The sequence below is a fragment of the Pholcus phalangioides genome, unplaced genomic scaffold (assembly GCF_987345545.1).
Source record: "Pholcus phalangioides strain wild (caught in Gottingen) unplaced genomic scaffold, Ppha-v1.0 ptg000014l_1, whole genome shotgun sequence".
Classification (NCBI taxonomy): domain Eukaryota; kingdom Metazoa; phylum Arthropoda; class Arachnida; order Araneae; family Pholcidae; genus Pholcus; species Pholcus phalangioides.
The window spans coordinates 11,578,529-11,599,076 of record NW_028301607.1 but is presented as its reverse complement, the minus strand read 5'-3'; the positions used below and the strand labels follow the sequence as shown (position 1 = coordinate 11,599,076).

The following is a 20,548-nucleotide window of genomic DNA, read 5'->3' as shown; positions in this document are numbered from 1 at the left end:
TGGCATCAATGAAGAAGACAATTTCTCCTATTGCCATTGGATATACTACAAAAAAGGGTAAAGATATCGCATGCGTCGGCCTGCTATATCCAATTACAATAGGTGAAATGGTCTTCTTCAGTGACATCACGAGCTTCGTGCGGAGAGGCCTTGGTGCGGTAGATAAACCATTTGGTGGATTAGTTTTCAGCACATCTTCAGATCTGCAGTGATTCTACGCCATTCCAGCGAGTGCAAACCCCAGAAATCGAAGTCTCTGGCAATAAGACCAACCGGTCATGCCTGCTATTCGTTTAGTAAACGACCTCTGTGGCTTTTGGAGGAGCTTTATTATCCTTTGCTTTATCCTTGATTTTGTCTCCATACTTGCGAACAGAACTCCAGAGTCGGGCGAACGTACCGATATTCTTTACCGCCCATATACTTTGAAAAGTGTTCTCATGTTTGATCACAGTAAAATATCATCAGTATCTTTTTAGTTTGTGTAAAAAATTAATTTTTTTAAAAAAATTAGTTTGTTGTGCTTAGATTTGCACAAATATATTCGGCCGAACTGAATATTCGATAAAACGGCCGAACAGCAGCTGAATATTCGTCCCATCTCTAATTATCGTGTAAGTTTTCAATCATCTGCACACGCATCATTAGCCTCAGTAAGAGAAATATGTTTCTCATAAATGAATTCAAATCTTTTTGCGTGTGTGAAAATGAATAAATTCGATTTTATTTGACATTGATACGATTCAATAAATGAGAATCAAGTTTGAAGGTTTGATCATTTTTTATTGAGTAAATATACGTGTATAATAAATACAGGGTGGGCAGAAAGTGTGTAGAAACTTTAAAAATGAAAAAATACCGGAAAAAACAACCGAAAACGGATTGCGGGTCACGGGAATTTTTTTAAGACGGAAAAAAACCCTAAAAAAACTGCCAATAGGTGGTGCTGATACGAGCGACTTCGGTGGAAATATGCAAATGAGAAAATTATAATAGACAGTGTATGTTGACCTGCTGCACTCTGCCGTTGCTGGATTTGAACTCGCCTGCAATGTGCTATCCCCTGTGGTGGCGGTCACGTTGAACACATACTCCTATAATACATACTTCCATAAACGATTTGGAGGTATTCTGTTCGTTATTTGCGTATCTTTTCTTTGACTTGTGTACGTCAACGTCATCTGTCGGCTGTTTTTGAGCCTTTTTTCTGTCTTAAAAGAATTCCCGTGACCTAGCGATACCAACCCTGCAAACCCTTTTTTATTTCGGCTATTTTTTCGGTTTTTATAAATTTTTGAAGTTTCTACGGACTTTTTGCCCACCCTGTACAATTAAAAATAGCGAACGTTCATTTCCAGAGTCACAGCACGTTGTTGTTGTTGTTGTTTACATAGTCTTGTCTATACGTATTGTCATTTCCTCTTGCCATACAGCTCGTCGACCATCGTGTCGAAAACCTGTTGATGCTTGCGCAGAAGCAACGCGTCGACGCAACTTGAGAATAAATCGTTTTTAAAGCAGTTTGATCTGAAATAATAATATATAAAAATAGACATACACTTCCTGGCTAAAAAAAATTATTTCTCTAATAGAGTGGCCACTCCCCGTTAGCGGACAAATTTCTTGTTCCCACAGATGTCCGTTATCGAGAGGTTCTACTGTACTTATTTTTTTTATTACTCTGTGTATTACAGAAATTCTTCAAAGGAATACAGTGGAACCTCTCGATAACAGACACTACTAGACCGAAATTTTTGTCCGCTTAGGGATCGTGCGTTAATATACTGCGAAATTTATGAAGGAGCTATTTTAAAGGGTTCCCGTGTCAACGGGAGATGTCCGCTATGGAGATTCCACTCATATACGAAATGCATATGCATTTTTGGGGGAAATTTAATATAAAATTTTGCAAATGCGAGGCAGGGGATCTCGTTGAAAATATTTCGGTCCTGAACGAGAAGGTAGATCCAAAACTGAAAAATTGCAATCACGAAAACATTTGAGGAATTCGCTACCGTCACTACTAATTTGGACGATAGATGGTAGCATAAATACAAATACGACTACAACGCCACAACAGGCAAATTGCCCAACGAGGTGGCTGACTTAAGAACATCATGGATTCCCGAGCCATTTTTTGGAGGCCCTACCTACCTACTACTGCTACACCACACATGCAAGATCACCAATTTTCAGCCGATCACCAACTGTGCTGACGGTGGGTTTCGAACCTTGATCCTTTCGATGGGAGTTTGTCACTATGACCACACGACCGTATAGCAGCCAAAATGGCTCCAGATATGAATAAATTGAATATATTCACATGACCTATGAATGGCAGAAAACTGCCAAGGGAGTCATCACGTTTCTGGCTTATCTCTTTTTTTAACAGTATTTGACAATTGAATATTTCTCCTTTTTTATATTTACCTGCAAGCCGTATGGACATCGGATTCCCGAAAAAGCTGGTAACATTCCTCGCAAATCCTGTCGAGCCTGGCGAATTTGGCTTTGTTGTAGACTCCCAAGCATCCTAATCCGGAAAAGCTCCTTTTTCGTGCAGAGAGTGTCGATGGAAAAACGGGAACCGCTAAGAGCACAACCAATGACAACACTGCTAGAGTTGGCTTCATTTTATTATTGCTAGAAAAGAAACCAATTCATAGCAAACAATTAATGGAATTATGGGATTACAGTAAAACCTTTGTAGTATGTAGAAAAAAACGATCTCCCACGAGCCATTTTTCTTGTGTACACTTTTGCTCCCTACATATTAGTTCACCTCTTGTAAAAGGCCAGGCCAGTTTTTTTTAGGAATGGGAGGAGCTCTTCTCAGAGATAGGATGACCATATGACCTGTTGTTTGAGCAGTTTCGATTCTTTTTCTTTATAAATGTATCCCGTATTTATAACGAAGCCCACTTGAGTTTTATTCTTCACTGAAATCACGGATTGAAAATTTTTTCTCCCAATTTATAAATTATGTAATGATAATTATGACTAGAGCTAGGATTTTTATGACGTGCCATATTTTCTTATGACAAGTCATATTTTCGGGCTGGTGGTCATATTTTAGGAATTTTCAAACAATCGATCATATTTTTTGGTCATTTATCACCAAAAAGTTAGATATGTATGCACACATTTTCATAAAATCAATCACAATTTTAGGCATTTTCATAACAAAATGCCTCAAAAGCCTACAGATCAAACAAGAACAAAATAGAAAAGACAAGAATTCATTAAAGTTCATTCATCAAAACATGCACTATTAATGAATTCTTGTATTTTTTTAGGGGGGTGGTAGAAAGCTTTTGCTTTCCCGAAAGCCACTAATTTATTTCTAGTTGTGACCCCCTTGCTATGCTTCTTCAGGGGAACCCTCTATCTATGCCACGCCAAGCACGTGCGAAAGATATTCATTTGTACACACGAAATCGAGTTTGAATGAGGAATCGAAATTAAAAAGTAATTTAAACTAAAGTTCAATAAGGCTTTTCACATAGACCAGTGATTCCCAACGTGGGCGTTAACGCCCCCAACGATGGAAAGTTCCAGGGGAGCGGTAGAAGCTACGGGTATAACATAGGATCCTATGGGTTAGATATCGTTGGGGGGCGATGGGAGGAAAAAATTTCTAAAGAAGGGGGGACGATGGGACGAAAAAGGTTGGGAGACTATGACATAGACGGTCATAATCATCATCATCATCATCACTTTGAGGGACAGGCACAGGATATTCCCCATAGAAATCAATATTGAAATAGTCGACTTTACTTTAGAAATGTGGAAATTGAATAGGTTGAATAATTATATTGTCATAAATAATTTTAAAAAGTCAATTGGGTTCTTGATTTTGGAGAAACATGGAGTTCGTTTGGAGATACAAAGCCCAGATAATTTAATATATACAATTAGCCGGGTGTACTTTTGAGTTGGATATGCATGCAATAACGTTGATTTGAACTTTTTATTTATATCTTCTCAAGCATGAAAATGAAAATTAATGTCTCCGTATTGTCTTTTAATGTCCAACTCCATCAACCCATATAAGTATATATAAAATCCAGAAGAAGAAAAAAAAAATTACGAAAATATTGATAATTTTTTGTGAACATTTCTGAAAGTTTTTCTTACCGTGTCTAAGATGTCTCTAGGAAAGTCCAACGGTTTCTTGAAGACACACAACAGTGATGAGGAACAACGAACAACTTCGGCATATATATATGATGTCCATCGTGAATGAGTGGGACGTTGATTCCGCCAACGTCATCCAGACCAGGTCCTAATGAGTGCCCTTTCCTACAAGATGGTCCAGTCCCTTGGGACCATTGACGAATTGGTTCGGATCGGATCATAATCGAGACTAAAATTAGTTTTCCACGCAGTTTTTCGGCTCAGTTGTCTCATCAATAATTCATGGGAACCGCTGCTCCGGACAAACTTGGACACGCTAGTCATGCCGCTACTAATATAAATTGTAGGAAAAGATATCTCTGTGCCGGGTTTAATATTTAACAAGCCAAGATACCATTGCACCGTGATGTTCGCGCCGAATAATTTTTGTCAGATCGAATATTATGTGACGAATCAAAATAATTATCTATTAATAATAATTGTCTATGATTTTGAAATTTTGCGATATTTTGAGTACGTGTCGGTGATAATTCCAAAATGTCGACCACAGTAGATGTCAACACTCACTGAACGTTGGTTCTAAACATCAAAAGGTACACTAAATCTAGGCCCTAAAATCAGCCCCGTAATACCACCTAAAGTAAACAAGTAAATAAAACCAACAACCCATGATATTGGACCAGTCTGGCTCATTGGCCATAAGGGTGTCAGTTAAGAGGATTTTTACTGTATTCTGAACTTTCATCGGTGCTGGAATTATCTCCCCGTAATTTTAAGACTTTTTATTCATGATTTTCAGTCATTTTAGTTCTTCACTTCTGAAATATAGATGGCGGCACTGAAAAAAAATCAAACACAACACTACGTACGCACTCAGACTGTTAGGTACACACACACAGCTACACTTCCGGCTCAACTCACTAGGTAGCAAATCCCCCATAGATGGTGATAGACCTGAGTTGTGCTCGGTTTGAAAGAAAGTAACTTTACTTCTTTGCCACAGAGAGCCACAGGCCTACAACGACACAATTACTCAATCTTTATAATTCGCTCATAGTTAGGAAAATTTATGGCAGATGCCAGCATACACTATAACAAACATTACACAGAAGCACACCACGTTAGGTTCACAACACGTGTGACTCCACGCGCATTTCGACATGTATCGACTCGTTGGAAGTTCCTCAGAGGAATATGGACGAAGTGCATGTGTGGTTTAGTAGTAACTTTAAGGCTGGCAGATGGCAGCACTAATTCAAAAATTTAATGCGTTTAATTTAATATTTTTAATCGTGAGTGTAAATAATCGTGAGAGTTACTAGTGCAATAGTTACAATGCTGATTATAAGAAAAATATACAGGCTGTAACCAAATTCTTTGCTCAGCAGTTGTCACTGCAACCGTTGACTTCAGAATCATACTTTCAATTACAAAAAGTCTTCAAATGACGCAAATGCCTTAAAATCACAAATTTATTTCAGGGGCCGTTTCCATAAAAAAAAAAACTACTTTTTATGTAGACTCCGTGTGCTAGGAATTCTAATTATTTTGAAATGTTGATCCCATCTGAAAAGTTATTTCCCAAAAATTTCATATTTCTAAATGAAATATTCATCGAGATACTAACCACTTTAAGATCAAGGACGTAATATTACGTTCAAACGCCCGTGGGAATAAATTCAAACAAGCTCTCTCTGTTTTTTTCCTCTCTTCTCATCATCGCGAGACTTTGTTGTAACCCTACGAAGTTGTTATTTTTAACTTCCCGTTATTTCTACGCAATTATTGGTGATTTTTCCCCCACATGTGATGTATCCTTCTACTGTATACACATAAGAGCGAAAGCGAACAGATAAGGTATAGGGTGAAAAGAGAAATATACTTCGCATATATATCTACTTCTTATCTCTATCTTCTCTTTTATTTGTACTTGTCTATTATACTGTTTTCCTTTCATTTTTTTTGTTTTCCCTTCTTTTCTTATACTTTTTTTTCATCACCTACTTTCCCTTTTTCTAATGTGCGGTTAGGACAAGGTTACCATATTTATCGCCCATTTAATCCAATAGAGATCATCCGTATTTCCCGCCAATACCTGGTAAGCGAAGGGGTTAACCACTTTATGATCAAGGAGGTAAAATGCTTATGGTAATAAGTTCTTTTTACCACCGTGATGTATCAGCACCTCCTATAGATAGAAGGCCTCTGCACTGTTTGCCATAAACGTCGTTCAAACTACCACAATACCGCATACTACTCACAAATACCGCATAGTGATTGGTTGTGGGGCATAGAAATCACCAATTCTGAACCCGATCATTTCTTTTCCTCACAACGATGATACTGGCACGAGCAGGGAATTTTTTCCCTGAATATTCTGAGGGAAAATTGACTATTTACTGACGTCACAAACAGAATGCATAGGCCTTCTATCTCTAGAAGGTGCTGAATGTATCCTACCATGTACATCTAAGAGCGAAAGAGAACAGGAAGATTAAAGGAAAAGATAAATCTATTTCGCACCTACTCTGTTATGTGTAAGTATTACGGATAAGAGGTGGGGAGGGGGGTGACATAAGAGTATAATAGATAAGTATACATCTTTCTCTCTTACACTTATGTATTAAACTGTTTTCCTTTCATTTTTTCCCCTTACTTTCCTGCTTGTTCTTTCTTTCCTTTTTTTTCAAAGGTTATGACAAGGTTACCATATTTATCGCCGATTCATCAAACAGAGATCATCTGAATTTTTTGCCAGCCGCTTGTAAATGAAACGGTTAAATATACAAAAAAATTGTGTTTTGGCAAGTTATCACTTTGTTGGCAAGTTCTCATTGGCTCGGAAATTACCATTTTTAGAGACTGCACAAATATGATGAACTCAAACATTTTATTTATTTTTTATTCACAATGAACAGCAATTACATTGTTTTTTTTGGCAATTACAAAATTTTTACAACTTTCAATTTAATCGACGTTTCACAATTTGTGAATCACCCCCTCAATCACTGGTGCGAAATGCTGAGAACTTCAAAATCAAATATCTCCGTCGTCGAGTCGATACTGCATTCGAAAATTTTCCAATTTTTTCTAAATGACTTCTTAGAGCCGAATTTACTTTTCACTAATTGTAAGTTTCAGCACACAGGACCTGCATGAAAAGTTAATTCTTCAATTTATTTTTATACAGGGTGTCCTGTAAGTCCTAATTTGGCCTTTATCTCATCAACCGTTCGTCGTAAAGGTATGATTCCAATTCAAAAAATGCTCGAAATGCGTCCAGAAATCACCCTGTACCCAGTTATAAGAGTGAAAATACAGTGTGCCACAAAATAAAATAATCTAAATCATTATACGGTCCCCCGTACTCTAACTTTCAATTTGAAAATTGTTGCCTATGCATTTTCTGAGCCAAGAAGAGGAGCGTCTTGGAGTGTCGCCAATCTTTGTCAGGGGCGTCGCGATGAGTTGAATATATTGATGTGTATGCCCCTATTTATGCTTTGAAGTGGTTCTTTTATAAATGCACAGTACCTTTCTATCTTTCAATCCGAGCACAACTCAGTTCTATCGCCATGGGCTCAGTTCTATACTACCTAGTGAGTTGTGCCGGAAGTGTAAGTGTGTGTACCTAACAGCCTGAGTGCGTACCTAGTGTTGTGTCTGATTTTTCAGTGCTGCCATCTATATTTCAGAAGTTAAGTGAGTGAGTAATATTTGAACATTTGTACCGTTTCTAGGCTTGCTGCTCCCTGTGGCGAGACTTTTTAATGGGATGCACAATATCTATCAAACTATTCTGGAGAGCCGAAGATGGACAATGGACAAGGGAGCCGCGAGTGATAGAAGTCTGAGAACCACTGGCGAATTGTTCCCAGACAACGGACAACTTTCTTTCCCAAATTTTCTCCTATTTTGTAGTCAAATAAGCGCTAAATGATGATAGACCTGAGTTGTGCTCGGTTTGAAAGAAAAGAAAAAGTCAAATAGCCGCTGTGGTGGTCGAGTGACCATAGTGACGGACTAGGGTTCGAGCCCCACCGTCACCACAGTGGTGGTCGGCTGAAGTTTGTTTACTGCGGTTCCGAACTTCGAGGAGCAAATGCGAGCCGATCTCTCAGTTAAAAAGTCTCGCCACAGAGAGCAACAGTCCTACAAGCAGTACAAATGTTCAGTCATTACACTTCACTCACTTCACTTCTGAGATATAGATGGCAGCACTGAAAATCATACACAACACTAGATACGCTCTCAGATTGTTAGGTACACATACTTACACTTCCGGCACAACTCACTAGCAAGTAAATTGCCCATGGCGATAGACCTGAGTTTTGCTCGGCTTGAAAAACAAAGTCAAATATCTCAGCGAATATTGCAGTTAAAAACAAGGACATTTTTTTGCTGGGCTCAGAAGAGACTACTACTAAACCATGCATGCATCTCGTCCACATTCCTCTGCGGAACTTATGATGAATCGATACATGTCGTAATGTTGCGAACCTATGTGAAGTTTTCTTCTGTGTAATGCTTGCTATGTGCAGCGCTGCCATCGATTTTTCTAACAATGGGTGAAGTGTAATGATTGAATGTCTGTATCGTTGTAGGCCTGTTTCTCAGAAGAGACTGGGGCAACATTTTTCTAATTTGTAGTGAGGGGCCTGGGGGGAAACCGTTTGAAAATTTAGCCTATTTATTTTGGGACACACTGTATTTTCACTCTCAAAACTGGTAGAGGGTGATTTCTGAACACATTTGAGCATTCTTTAAACTGGTCATCGATCATTTTTGTTGCACCAGGGTCACTTTCTGCGCACGCGAGCTGATTAGGCCGGGACGTACTATTTATTGCCGATTCCTAACTGCATCGTTTTTTTCCTTTAAACTGGAACCATACCTCTACGACCAGTGCCGTCTTAACGAATGGCCCGGGACCTCAAGTGCATGAAATAGGACCTGATTAAAATTTTTTGAAATAAACATATCTTGCAGGGGTGGGGAGGGTTCAGAAATATCACTTAGCCCAGGGGGGGGGCGGCAGGAGGCTCTTAAGACGGCCCTATCGACAAACGGTTGATGGCCGAATTAGGACTTACACCCTGTATACAACCAGCACCTAGGCCTCTGCAGTGTTTGCCATAAACGACATTCAGACTACCTAGCAAGTTTGCCACATTTTGAAACACAGCATCCTATTTCGTTTCTTCTTATTTTGGCGTAGAATCTTCCTGGTTGGCTCACAAATACCGCACAGTGATTGGATGTGGGACATAGAAATCGCCAATTCTGAGCCCGATCATTTCTTTTCCCCCACAACAATGATACTGGCACGAGTAGGGAATATTTTTCCCTGAATATCCTGAGGGAAAATGGACTACTTACTGACGTCACAAGCAGACTCCGGAGGCCTTCTATCTCTAAGAGGTACTGATACAACCCCTTGGGAAACAAGTTATCCTTGAATTACCGCCCGTCATTTGATAACTTTTTGTAACTGACAGTGTTTCTAAAGTCAGCGGTTGCGGGTATATCCATTGTGCAAACGTTGTGGGGCAGCCTGTATTGCTGCTATGGTGGTCGAGTCATCATAGTGACGTACTCGCATCGCGAGGAACCGGGATCGAACTCCATCGGCGCAGCGTCACAGTAATACTCGGCTGAAGTTGATTTTCTGTGATCCCCAACTTCGAGTCCCGAATGCGAGCCAGTTTTAAAGTCTTGCTACAGAGAGTAACACAGGTCTATTTCGATACAAATATTCAATTACTACACTTCACTCATTGTTCGAAGTATAGATGGCGACACTATAACAAGCATTACAAAGAAACAAACTTCACACATACACGCAGTCTCCAGCATGGCCCAGGTTTTCTTTTGACCACCTGCCTGTTTGTTATACAGTGTATATAGGTAACTGGGCGTATAGAATTTTACTGTTTAAATTTACTTGGTCGTGGAAGCATACTCCCAATTAGAAAAATGATCCAAATATCATGTAGCACCAGAGCCACAACTGGGGGGGGGGGGGAGAGGGGGGGGGGGGAGCCGACGGGTCTCGTGCCCCGGGCGCTGGACCAAAGGAGCCCTTTTTATTCTCAAAAACCTATCCTTCAACATTAATTACAAGGGGGCGCCAAAATGCGCACTTGCCCCGGGTGACCAAACATCTAGTTGCGGCCCTGTGTAGCACTCAGATATGCCGTTCATGTTGCAAGGGGGTTGTATGGTTATTAAAAAAAAGGCAACTTATACGGACACTCTGTGCCCTAAAACCAAATTAGAAAGCTGTTTCTCCAGTTGCCAACAAAAATACATAAATAAATTCCACGTTTCTGAGTGCAAACGGTTTTCCCGTATTTCATGCTGTTTTTTTCCCCAACTTTCCTCCGTTTTTCGAATATCTCATTGAATATTACAATCATACAGAGAAACGTGGATTTTTTTTGGGGGGGGGGCAGGAAAGAGTACAATCACTTTTTAATTGGTTTTTGAGCTCAGGGTGTCCGTATAAAAAGTAAACACATTTATTTTACTGTACAATCTCTTGCAACGTGAATGACATATAATGTGTGGGTCCTAAACGTTATTCGGATACTTTTTCTAATTATGCCTCTAGGATCAACGGTTCGCCATTGAACTGCCATACGTCCTGTTATATCTATGCGCACCCTGTATATCTCTTCATTGAGACAGAGCGGCGTGCCGTGATCTGGTTAGGAGGAGGAGGAGGACACCCTGTATGATATTTAGAACAGAGTTGCCTAATTTGCACCAATTTTTTCAATGCATCAAAATATAGAAGAGATTTTCCAAGGAAAATGAGGCAGTGGGAATTCTCGTTGGAATCTTTGTTGGACTCAGATTAGGAAATGGATAGACCTGCCACAGGCCTCAGACAGACAGGCCTCATATTTTGAGGCCTGTTGCAAAAAATGTTTTTCTTTTTTTTAAGAAATAATATCTGTATACATGTCCACACACAAAAAGAAACTAACAGAACTCGAACTCGATAATTATAATCGTTTTTCCTCCCTTTATAAAAGGGTTTCTCAACCTGTGCCTCGCGGAGCCTTGAGAGCTCCGCGGCCTATGTAGAATCATAAAATAAATCTGCAAATTTGATAATTAATTGTAAAAAAAAGAGGTCTACGGGACTCCGCCATTGAAATTGATTGGTAAGGACTCCTCGAGTCAAAATGTTTGAGAATTGTTGCTCTAAAAGTCTATACAATTCTTTAGAAAATAAGTGAAGTGGGAGGGGCCGCCAAAAAATGCTAGAAGGTTTTTGTCGGTTTGTAACGTATTCCTCTAGACCAGCGGCCAATCTGTGCCATGACTGTGGGGTCATCTAAACAATGGTATGTGCAGTGGTCCGATTGTGAGCTTAGCTGAGTTGAAAAACCGCAACACATTCACATTTACCCCCTGACACACTTCGATCTGTTGTGCGCTTTCGGCTCATAGGAGAACACGGTGGACAGCATATTGAACATTTCTTGAGTAGCAGCTAATTTACCACATCCTTTTCCTGATGGTTTCATCACTGTTTGTTTACCAAGTTAAGTCTAGCACGACCCAGGGTTCGGTCCTCTCGGCATTATTGTTTTTGATTTATATTAATGATCTCCCAAATTCCATCAACTGCCATATCAGACACTTTGCAGATGATTGCGTCATCTACCAAACGGTGCACAACGAATCTGACCCAGCATCTCTCCAAAATAACCTTAACATTGTCTCTGAATGGTGCTCGTTCTGGCAATTATCCCTTAATTCTTCAAAAATAGTTTTTATGAAAATTACTCGAAAAAGACTTCCCCTCGCGATTCTTCTGACACTATCAATAACTCCTTAATCACCGAAGTTTCTAATTATAAATGTCTGGGTGTAATTATTTCTGCCGACCTCCGTTGGAATCTTCATGTTGATTACGTCTTTTTTACGTTACACTTTTTTCTTCGTCGGAACCTCAGAAACTTCACCCGTCACCTCAGACATCTCTTCTTCTAAACCTACATCCTTTCTGTACTCTCATATGCCTGTGAGATCTGGGACTCCCCCATACTCTCTCCAATATAGACAAATTAAAATCTATTCAAAATAAATCCGCCCGCTTCATTCTTAATTGCTGGTCATCCTCTGCCTCTGTCACTGAACTCAAGCGTCAACTCAATATGCAACCTCTTTTTCACCCGTAGATAACTCTCTCGATTATCTTTCCTTTTCAAAATCCTTCAAGGCCATTTTCATATCGACACTTCGAATTTTCTAACTGCAGATTCATATTTTTCAAAAAGAATTAACCATTCACAAAAAATTGAAACCCATCCACAGATTGTTCCAAATTTCTTTCCTGGAACAATAACTGACTGGAACAACCTCCCTTCAAACATTATTGATTGTACAACAGTTTCTGATTTCCTTTGTAACATCAATCGTCTCTGTGAAATTAAACCACCGCATCCCCTTGCATAGGCCTCGGCCAAGCAATATTGAATAAATAAATAAATAAATGATTGATTGAAAAATTTTTGCATTTGATTTGCGTCAAAATGTATAATTTGTGCAATGTCATATTTCTGAAAAATCGAGTTCAGGGGCCGTGATACCCTAATTCAATTCACCACAGAAATATGAATTGCTAATGAATTAGAAATATGAATATTCATTGCCGCAACCGCAACCAGGGGGACTGAGGCCATTTGAAGGCCCCCTGAAAATAAATTTTATGAGGGGGCTGAGTTCCCTAAAAATTCATGAATATACAATGTAACGCACTATTCCGCCTCCTATGTATGGGTTTGAGTCCCGTATATACGGGACGAATTTCGATTTTCAGTCCGCCCTCAATGTTTTCTTCATGATGATTAAATTCTATTATCAATTTGAATGATTCACTGTCTGTATTCATTTTTTGACATTTGGACTCAGGAGGCTTCTTACTTCAGGCCATGTCTGTGAAAAGCAATGTTTGTCATGAAACACAACACGACAGCGGTTCAATCAGTTTTTTAATGAGTTTCTATATTGTACATAATATATATTTGTCTTGAAATTCCGATGTCAGATGGTTCGTTTCCGGGATCACAGTGTACATCATTGTCAGTCCTTGTCATTTCCGCTTGCCATACAGCTCGTCGACCATGGTGTCCAGAGCCTGCTGGTCCTTGCGCAGAAGCAACGCGTCGACGCAACTTGCGAAGAAGTCGTTTTTAAAGCAGTTCGACCTGAAATAATTAAATAACAAAAGTAAATGCGGGGGTCGTTTCAAAAGGGACTCCATTAAGTTTGAAACGACAAAACAATCATAGATAGAGATGAAACAACTGATGCGTTTGATGGGCAGACCTGGAATTTCAAATGCAACGTTTCGCGAGATTCATTCCAATTTCAACTAATAGATGGCATCACGCTCGTTTCATTACGTGACTTCTTTCTTTGGAGTAGGGTTACCAGGCGTCCGTCTGAACCAGGGGTACTTAACCTTTTTCAGCCACGGCACAAAATCAACTATAAGATCAGCTTTGAAACCTATAGTTTGTTCTTCGAAATTAGAGAAGCCAGTGACACAATAAGTGCATTTATAATAGTACGTGGATTCGCAAGACCCATCTCGGAAGCCCCCCGCGAATCACGTCTGGGTAACTTATGAACGGATTTCGTAACTTATGATGACAAGGAGGGGGGGGGGAGAGGGGGATGTTTAACTGATACTTACGTTATCCGCCTTTTATAAAAATATGCAATGTTCTTAAGGTTCTTAAGGGCATCTTTACTAAAAATTCGAGAACGAAAAAATCTTTCCGTAGTTTGTGGGCACCTCAACTGACATTCCCCTCTATTGACAAGTCCTCAAAGGACCACCTTCTCTAGTAGACCTCTCAGACCTCCACAGACCTTCCCCTCATGTACTATCTCACTTTTGAAGGGGGTTTTGGCTAAACGTTTTTGTACCCACTTAGTGTTCTACTTGCGTAAAATGTGTAGTCCTTGAGTGATTTGCTGAACTCCCGCACATAAGCGGATACATTATCTTCGAACGGGGGGGGGGTGGTTCACCGAGGGTGTGCATAATTGTCTATTTTTGACTGACGCCCTGTGTATATTCTCGAAATGGAATCCCACTCAGATGGCGACGCAGGATCGAGGGGACACAAAAGGCTTAGGGGGAGGGGGGGGGGTCCAAAATGAGCTTCTTAAAGAAACATTAAAATGTTTCTTTAAGAAACTCATGTACCTCAACTCAATTTTAGAGTTCTTAGCCTTCGAACAGCATTCAAATTAACAGAAATTGATATTTAATAATGACATTAATTCAGCGCCGGAACTGGGAGGCGGGGGGCAGGAGCGGGAACAGACCCGGGTGGAAAAATTTAGGCATGTGGCAGTTTTAAATGGGAACAAATAACACCGTTATCAAATTATCGAATTTAAAGTTGTAGGGGGCGGCACAGTAATCTTTGCCCGGGTGGCTGAATCACTGAATCATATTTTTGCCCCGGGTGGCAAAAATCCTAGTTACGGCCCTGCATTAATTAATGGCATTTTCAAGTATTTTCTTACGATATTATAATTAAAAAAAAACATTTTTAGCATGAAAAATAATTTTTTTTTGTGGCATATTTTCCCTCACAAAAACAAAAATTTCTCATTGCTTTCCTTCTTGAGGAAATATGTACATAGACTTGGAAGTATGGGGGTGAGACACGGTCACTATTGCTTTGGGGGGGGGGGCGCACGATGATGATGATGTCAATTCATCATCATCATAATATACATTAGATCAGTAGACTCCACCTTTGACGCTATGCCCCCCCCTTCCCCCGTATCGCCGCCCTTGAATATGTGGTCAGCTTAAGAATACCAATCGAATTATGAGATTTTGCTGCTGCCATCTGTTCTCGAAATGTTAATTGCCAGTTTTGATTGCTTTACTGAAGTCACAAGTGGCAGAAAAATTATGCATATATATATATATACACACACATATACATATATATATAGGAATCTTTAAAAAAACTAAAATTTTTCTCATATTCAATAACCGTTAAAAAACTATTTAAATAAAAATAGATAATTAACTTTCTTTGTTAATATGTTTTAATTGTTCTTCTTCTCAGCGAAAGCTTCTGGCATCTCTCAATCGGGGTTCCCTCGTTGAGATATCCTAAATCGCGGGGATGCACAACCTTTTCGGTAAAGGGTCATTAAGTATTATGTGAGCATCTACGGGGGGGGGGGTTGGATGATGCTCAGGTCATCAACCACCCTTTATGAAAATATGAAATGTTCTTAATGACACCTTTACTGAGTGTGCTAAAAACGAGCGATTTGTAAAATGTGCCGCTTAGTTCATTTCTACAAAATTAGGGCAAGCCACATCAGATAACTTTCCGGTCCCACATTTGGTCTGCGTGTCAAGGGTTTACCACATATGGCTTAAAGGGTGGGTCGCGATGAATTCCTTAAAGAGAAATTTTGAGTTCTTCAAATAGCATTAAAATTAACAGAAATTGATTGTAATAACATATAAAGGTATTTTCTTTCGCAAATTTTATTTATTTATTTTTTTTAAATTTTTTGCATTGAAAAAATACTTTTTTTTTGTCTGGGGGTAGGGGCACGAGCCCCCTATGCCCCCCCCCCCCGCATACGTTTCTCATTCCACCAATATGCGTTTGGAGGTAGGGGACAGTGCTGACGGGGATGGGGTCAAAAATGGCTGAAAATTTGCTGACGAAAAATATGCCCATCAAGAATATAGATGTCATATATTTCTAAAACCCAATGCAATTACAAAAAACTAAAGACTATATGTATACATGATAATAAATATACAGTCTAACCCCGTTTTAACGAATACCCTTATAGCGAACATCTCGTTTTAGCGAACACTTTCCTAACCTTTAGATAAGTTTCCATAGGAACAATGCTAAAACCTTGAATTCCTTTATAACGAAGTGATTCCCCCGGTCTCTTGGAGTTCGCTATAACGGGATTTCGAATGTATATAATGTACAGCGATTTCTAGACTGCTAGTGGTAAGTGGCCCGCGGACTGGAAATGCTGGGCTATATATATGTTTTTAATTTTACTTGAATCGTTATAAGTTCTGTTCGGGATATAATAGGAAACGCCTTCAAATAAAATGATGGCCAATTAAATTAATGAATGTTTTTTTGTGTTTCCGTACGTTACCTGCAAGCCGTGTGGACATCGGATTCGCGGAAAAGCTGGTAGCATTCCTCGCAGACCCTGTCGAGTCTGGCGAATTTGGCTTTGTTGTAGACTCCCATGCATCCTAATCCGGAAAAGCTCCTTTTTTGGGCCAGGAGTGTAGATGAAAGCGCTGGAATCGCTAACAGCAGGACCAGCAACACCACTGCAAGTGTCGGCTTCATCTTTTGCTGGAATATGAAAACCAAATTTAAAAAAAAACAAAAACAGTGGGAAAAGACAGTTGCTTAATTACCTGAGGCCAGGGTCGAAACTAGAGTTTGCGGGCACAAAGCTGGCGGAACTACAAAGCTGGCAACTGCACCGGGCGGCAGAATTTCGTTAGCGGCAAATTTTATACAGGAACAAAACGTTATAAAATCATAAAATTTTACTCCTACGTTTTTTCCCCCTCTCAGAAGAGAGACGAGACAGCAGGGCAACAACTTTACGATCGGGTTTTCGAGCACAGGGTGTCCGTATGAAAAGTGAATTTTTATATTTCAACAATTATACAGCCCCCCCCCCCGCAACATGAATGACGTGTCAGTGACGTGTTTAGTCACCCCCCCCCCCCTTATTGAAAAAAAAAAATTGGAAACACTCAGCAATCGTCATTCACGTGTTTTGTTTACAAAATTTGAGTTGTGCTTGTTTAGGATGGCTCATTCTTTTAGTGCTACTGATGATGTTTTGAAAAGGTAAATAAAAGTGAAAACATGACAAGAAAAATTGGATATATTGACTATACTTGGCGAAAGTAAGTCAATACCTGCTGTGGTCCACCATTACGGAATCTACGGTGTATAGATATATCAAGAAAAACGAATCTGAAATTCGTTCAGCCGTAGCTGTAGCTGCATCAGTGGCAGTCAAAACTTTGTAGCGCCTACAGGATCCATGTGTTTCTCGTACAGAAAATGATGTTTTTGTACAAGACTGCTACAAAAAGGTATTCCAATTGATTGCAATATTGTAACAGAAAAAGCAAAAAAAAAAAAAAAAAATTATTATTCTATAAGGAATGAGCTGGTGAAACGTCTATTTCATCAGAATTTTGTGTAGGTTATTGTTGTTTCATAGGTTTAAGAAACAATTCGGATCACGCAATGTAAAAGTCACTGGCGATCAAGCCTCTGCCGACCAGGAGGCAGCTAGAAAATTTTCAAGGACTTTGCAGAAAATTATTGAAGAGAAAGGTTATGCACCTCAACAGATGTCTAACGCTGAAAAAACTACAATATTTTGGAAGAAAATGCCGCGAAGAACATTTATCACCCAAGAAGAAAAGCGAGTCCCTGGTTTTAAGGCAAGTAAAGATAGACTTACTGTGTTGTTTTGTGCGAATGCGTATGGGTACATGATAAATCCCACCGTCATTTTCAAATATGTGAATCGCATTCTTTCAGAAAACATCGCCAACAACCGCTGCACCCTCTTTTATATTCCCCTTCTACCTCTGCGTCACCCTGCTCTTTCTCATGATGTTTGATAAACGAGATATACAATAAAAAAACCTACGGTTTCTGTTATTCGCGGATTTCCGTATTCGCGGTCAACCCCGGAACGTAAAACCCCGCGAATACTGGGGGGGGGGGGGAGGCGACTATACTACACGTTATCTGGATACTTTTGCTATTGGAAGTATGCCTCTAGGATAAACGGTTCACCAGTAAAATGCGGCAGGGGGAATTATGGAATTGCCTGGTGTACTACTTTGTGTACTACTTTATGCATTTTTGTATTTGGCGGTATTTTGTATTTGGCACCGGTATTTGGCGTCACATGATCACCGAAAGTGTTGATGAATTTTCTAATATCACTACTTTTTGTGTGATACAAAAAAGTACATAACCACAATCTAAACATTGGCATAAACCTCTTTACAGCGACAATACATCCAATTGATTTTGTTAATCAGAGGCAAGCTGTTTACGAGGACGTTCATTAGTACTTATTATTCACGAGGCACGTGAGGATTAAGTTTTATCGGGAGACGAAGACATTCTAAAGAGTTCGATTTTAACCTTCATGGTGAAGGGTTGGCAGTTTCGCATGTTGAAGTAGAAATGCTCTGAAACGAAGTAGATTAAAGGAATTGTCCGCGTTCGCCGCTCCGCATATTCCCCACCGACCGTCACATTAGTCAATTACAATTTTCTGTGGCGAATAAATACAGTGAAACCTCGCTACAACAATACCCGATACAACGATAGATCCCTCAACAACAATATTTTTCAAGTCTTATTTGAAAATACCTATACCCTAATGTTGAACTTCTGCCTTTCGATACAACGATAATCCCTCTACAACGATATTACATCTTGGTTCGCAGAATATCGTTATACTAAGGTTTAATTTAGATTTAATTATCATTCTAATACTGTATTCTGATGAAACTTCAAAATATAATACTGTATTCTTATGAAACTTCAAAATATAATACTGTATTCTGATGAAACTTAAAAATAAATCTATGAGATTGAATTTCGAAATCTTAATTACAAAGGTACGTTAATCAAGTCCATGAAAATGCTTTTAGATGATCTGAAAGAAGTATCAGAAGCACTTACCGGGGCTGAGATGTCTTTAGATCGGTTCAATTTGTGTGATTCTCTTCGATTCTCGGGATGATCTGGACCACAGAACGACGTGTCCAGCTTTTATATGATGGTCCACTGCTAAATGAGTGGGAAGTATATCGCTGACTCCCACTGACCGTCATCGATAACCAGTCCCAGAAGGGTATAATCTTTGTCTCTGTCTTAGAAGATGGCCCAGTCCTTTGAGACCATCTTCTACGATTTCGATCCCATGCAATCATAATCGAGTCGTGTTGGCAGATTAGCATTCATATAATCGTCTCCTCTTTCACGACGAAAACATGGCTCAACTGAAATTAGTTTCCGCAGTTTGTCGGCAAAGTTGTGCCATCAATAATTCATGGACTCTTTGGACACTTCTGTTGAACGATAGAAATTGATGGGGAGAGATTAACACACCATGAAGTAATCGCATCGTGATATTCATGCTAAGTAATAACAATGTAAGAGACACACCAAAAAAATGTTCAGAATTTTAATCGAATGTAGTTATAATTAGCGTCATTGGGAATAGGATAAAACCCCTAAACACATCGGCCATGGTCACCATTAACCATATCAGCATTCATTTTGATGTCCAAATCATTCAAGATGACTTTGAATTTTTTTTTATATTCAAAAAATACATTAAAAACATTAATGTCAGAAAATCTTTAATTTTTCAAATTTTAAATTTAAATTTTTTTGTCAAAAATTATAAACTTTGTTCAATTTTTTTCAGTCAATATAATGCAGGGTACACTCATCTTCACATACAATTTTTTCCAGAATTTTATTGCTATATTTTCTGTAATAAATAACACTTTTTCCCGGAGGCACTTTCTCTTATTAGCCCCATCTTAAAATCCCCCTGAAAGTTCAACTTCAAGTGCTGCCCTCTGATGAATGCTCCCAAAGTTCATAACCAACATATTCTGACTCAAAACGTACACAATCCTTTAAGTCAGAGCCTAACACCCTGGAGGTTATAAAAAAAATTATAAAATGAGAAAAATCAACTCACACACATTTATTTTCTAATAAAGCTGATTTAACACACATTTGACACACATGACAGTGCATTTGATACATTGGGGGGCCGTGACAAGTTGGGGGATTTCGAATCTCAAAAGAGTTTTTGGGAGCCCCTGATTTCATATATTTCAGGACGCGAAAGTCGGCATCCAAACAGGCATGCCTAATTACGGAATTTACAAATGCAGAATTACAGAATTCAGAAAGGCTGGAAAACACCTCAATGAAAGATGAAAAGTTCAGAATTAATGAAATCACTTCATTACGGACAATTTTTCAATAGTGGGTGAATTACTCCAGAATAAATGAGACATAATTTCCGAAACAAATAATTTCAGTGACAGAAATTGGCACATTCTGCCACCAATTCGTTAGAAATTCCATTTAGGAATGCGTGCGAGGTGCATGTAAGGTTAAGTAGTAGTAGTAGTAGTGACTGAAATAAAATTTTCAAGCAAATAATTTCAGTGAGAGGAAATAATTTTTTAAACAATTTTTGAACGAAATAGTATCTGAAACAATTTTTGAACGAAATAGTTTTTAAAACAATTTTTGAACCAAATAGTTTTTAAAACAATTTT

General features: G+C 39.1%; 2 protein-coding genes across 2 annotated transcripts; both read right to left on the bottom strand.

The window, feature by feature from the left end:
• Positions 1-877: 877 nt before the first annotated feature.
• On the bottom strand, positions 878-4,176 carry LOC149078152 (ion transport peptide-like). The gene is made up of 3 exons (XM_089241450.1): positions 4,138-4,176; positions 2,431-2,643; positions 878-1,527 (listed from the first exon to the last, which is right to left on the bottom strand). Exons 2-3 carry the CDS (start codon positions 2,631-2,633, stop codon positions 1,413-1,415), a joined length of 318 nt encoding a protein of 105 aa, XP_089097576.1. The 5' UTR covers positions 2,634-2,643; positions 4,138-4,176; the 3' UTR covers positions 878-1,412.
• An 8,951-nt stretch (positions 4,177-13,127) lies between these two features.
• Positions 13,128-18,983, bottom strand: LOC149078151 (ion transport peptide-like). Its single transcript, XM_089241449.1, has 3 exons — positions 18,924-18,983; positions 16,333-16,541; positions 13,128-13,361 (listed from the first exon to the last, which is right to left on the bottom strand). Exons 2-3 carry the CDS (start codon positions 16,533-16,535, stop codon positions 13,247-13,249), a joined length of 318 nt encoding a protein of 105 aa, XP_089097575.1. The 5' UTR covers positions 16,536-16,541; positions 18,924-18,983; the 3' UTR covers positions 13,128-13,246.
• Positions 18,984-20,548: the final 1,565 nt, after the last annotated feature.

What these genes read in the sequence shown, in the direction of transcription:
- LOC149078152 (XM_089241450.1), bottom strand. Translation starts at nt 2,633, where the DNA reads ATGAAGCCAACTCTAGCAGTGTTGTCATTGGTTGTGCTCTTAGCGGTT. An exon ending in GATGTCCATACGGCTTGCAG is followed by an intron (nt 1,528 to 2,430) that starts GTAAATATAAAA and finishes TTATTATTTCAG; the next exon opens with ATCAAACTGCTTTAAAAACG.
- LOC149078151 (XM_089241449.1), bottom strand. Translation starts at nt 16,535, where the DNA reads ATGAAGCCGACACTTGCAGTGGTGTTGCTGGTCCTGCTGTTAGCGATT. An exon ending in GATGTCCACACGGCTTGCAG is followed by an intron (nt 13,362 to 16,332) that starts GTAACGTACGGA and finishes TAATTATTTCAG; the next exon opens with GTCGAACTGCTTTAAAAACG.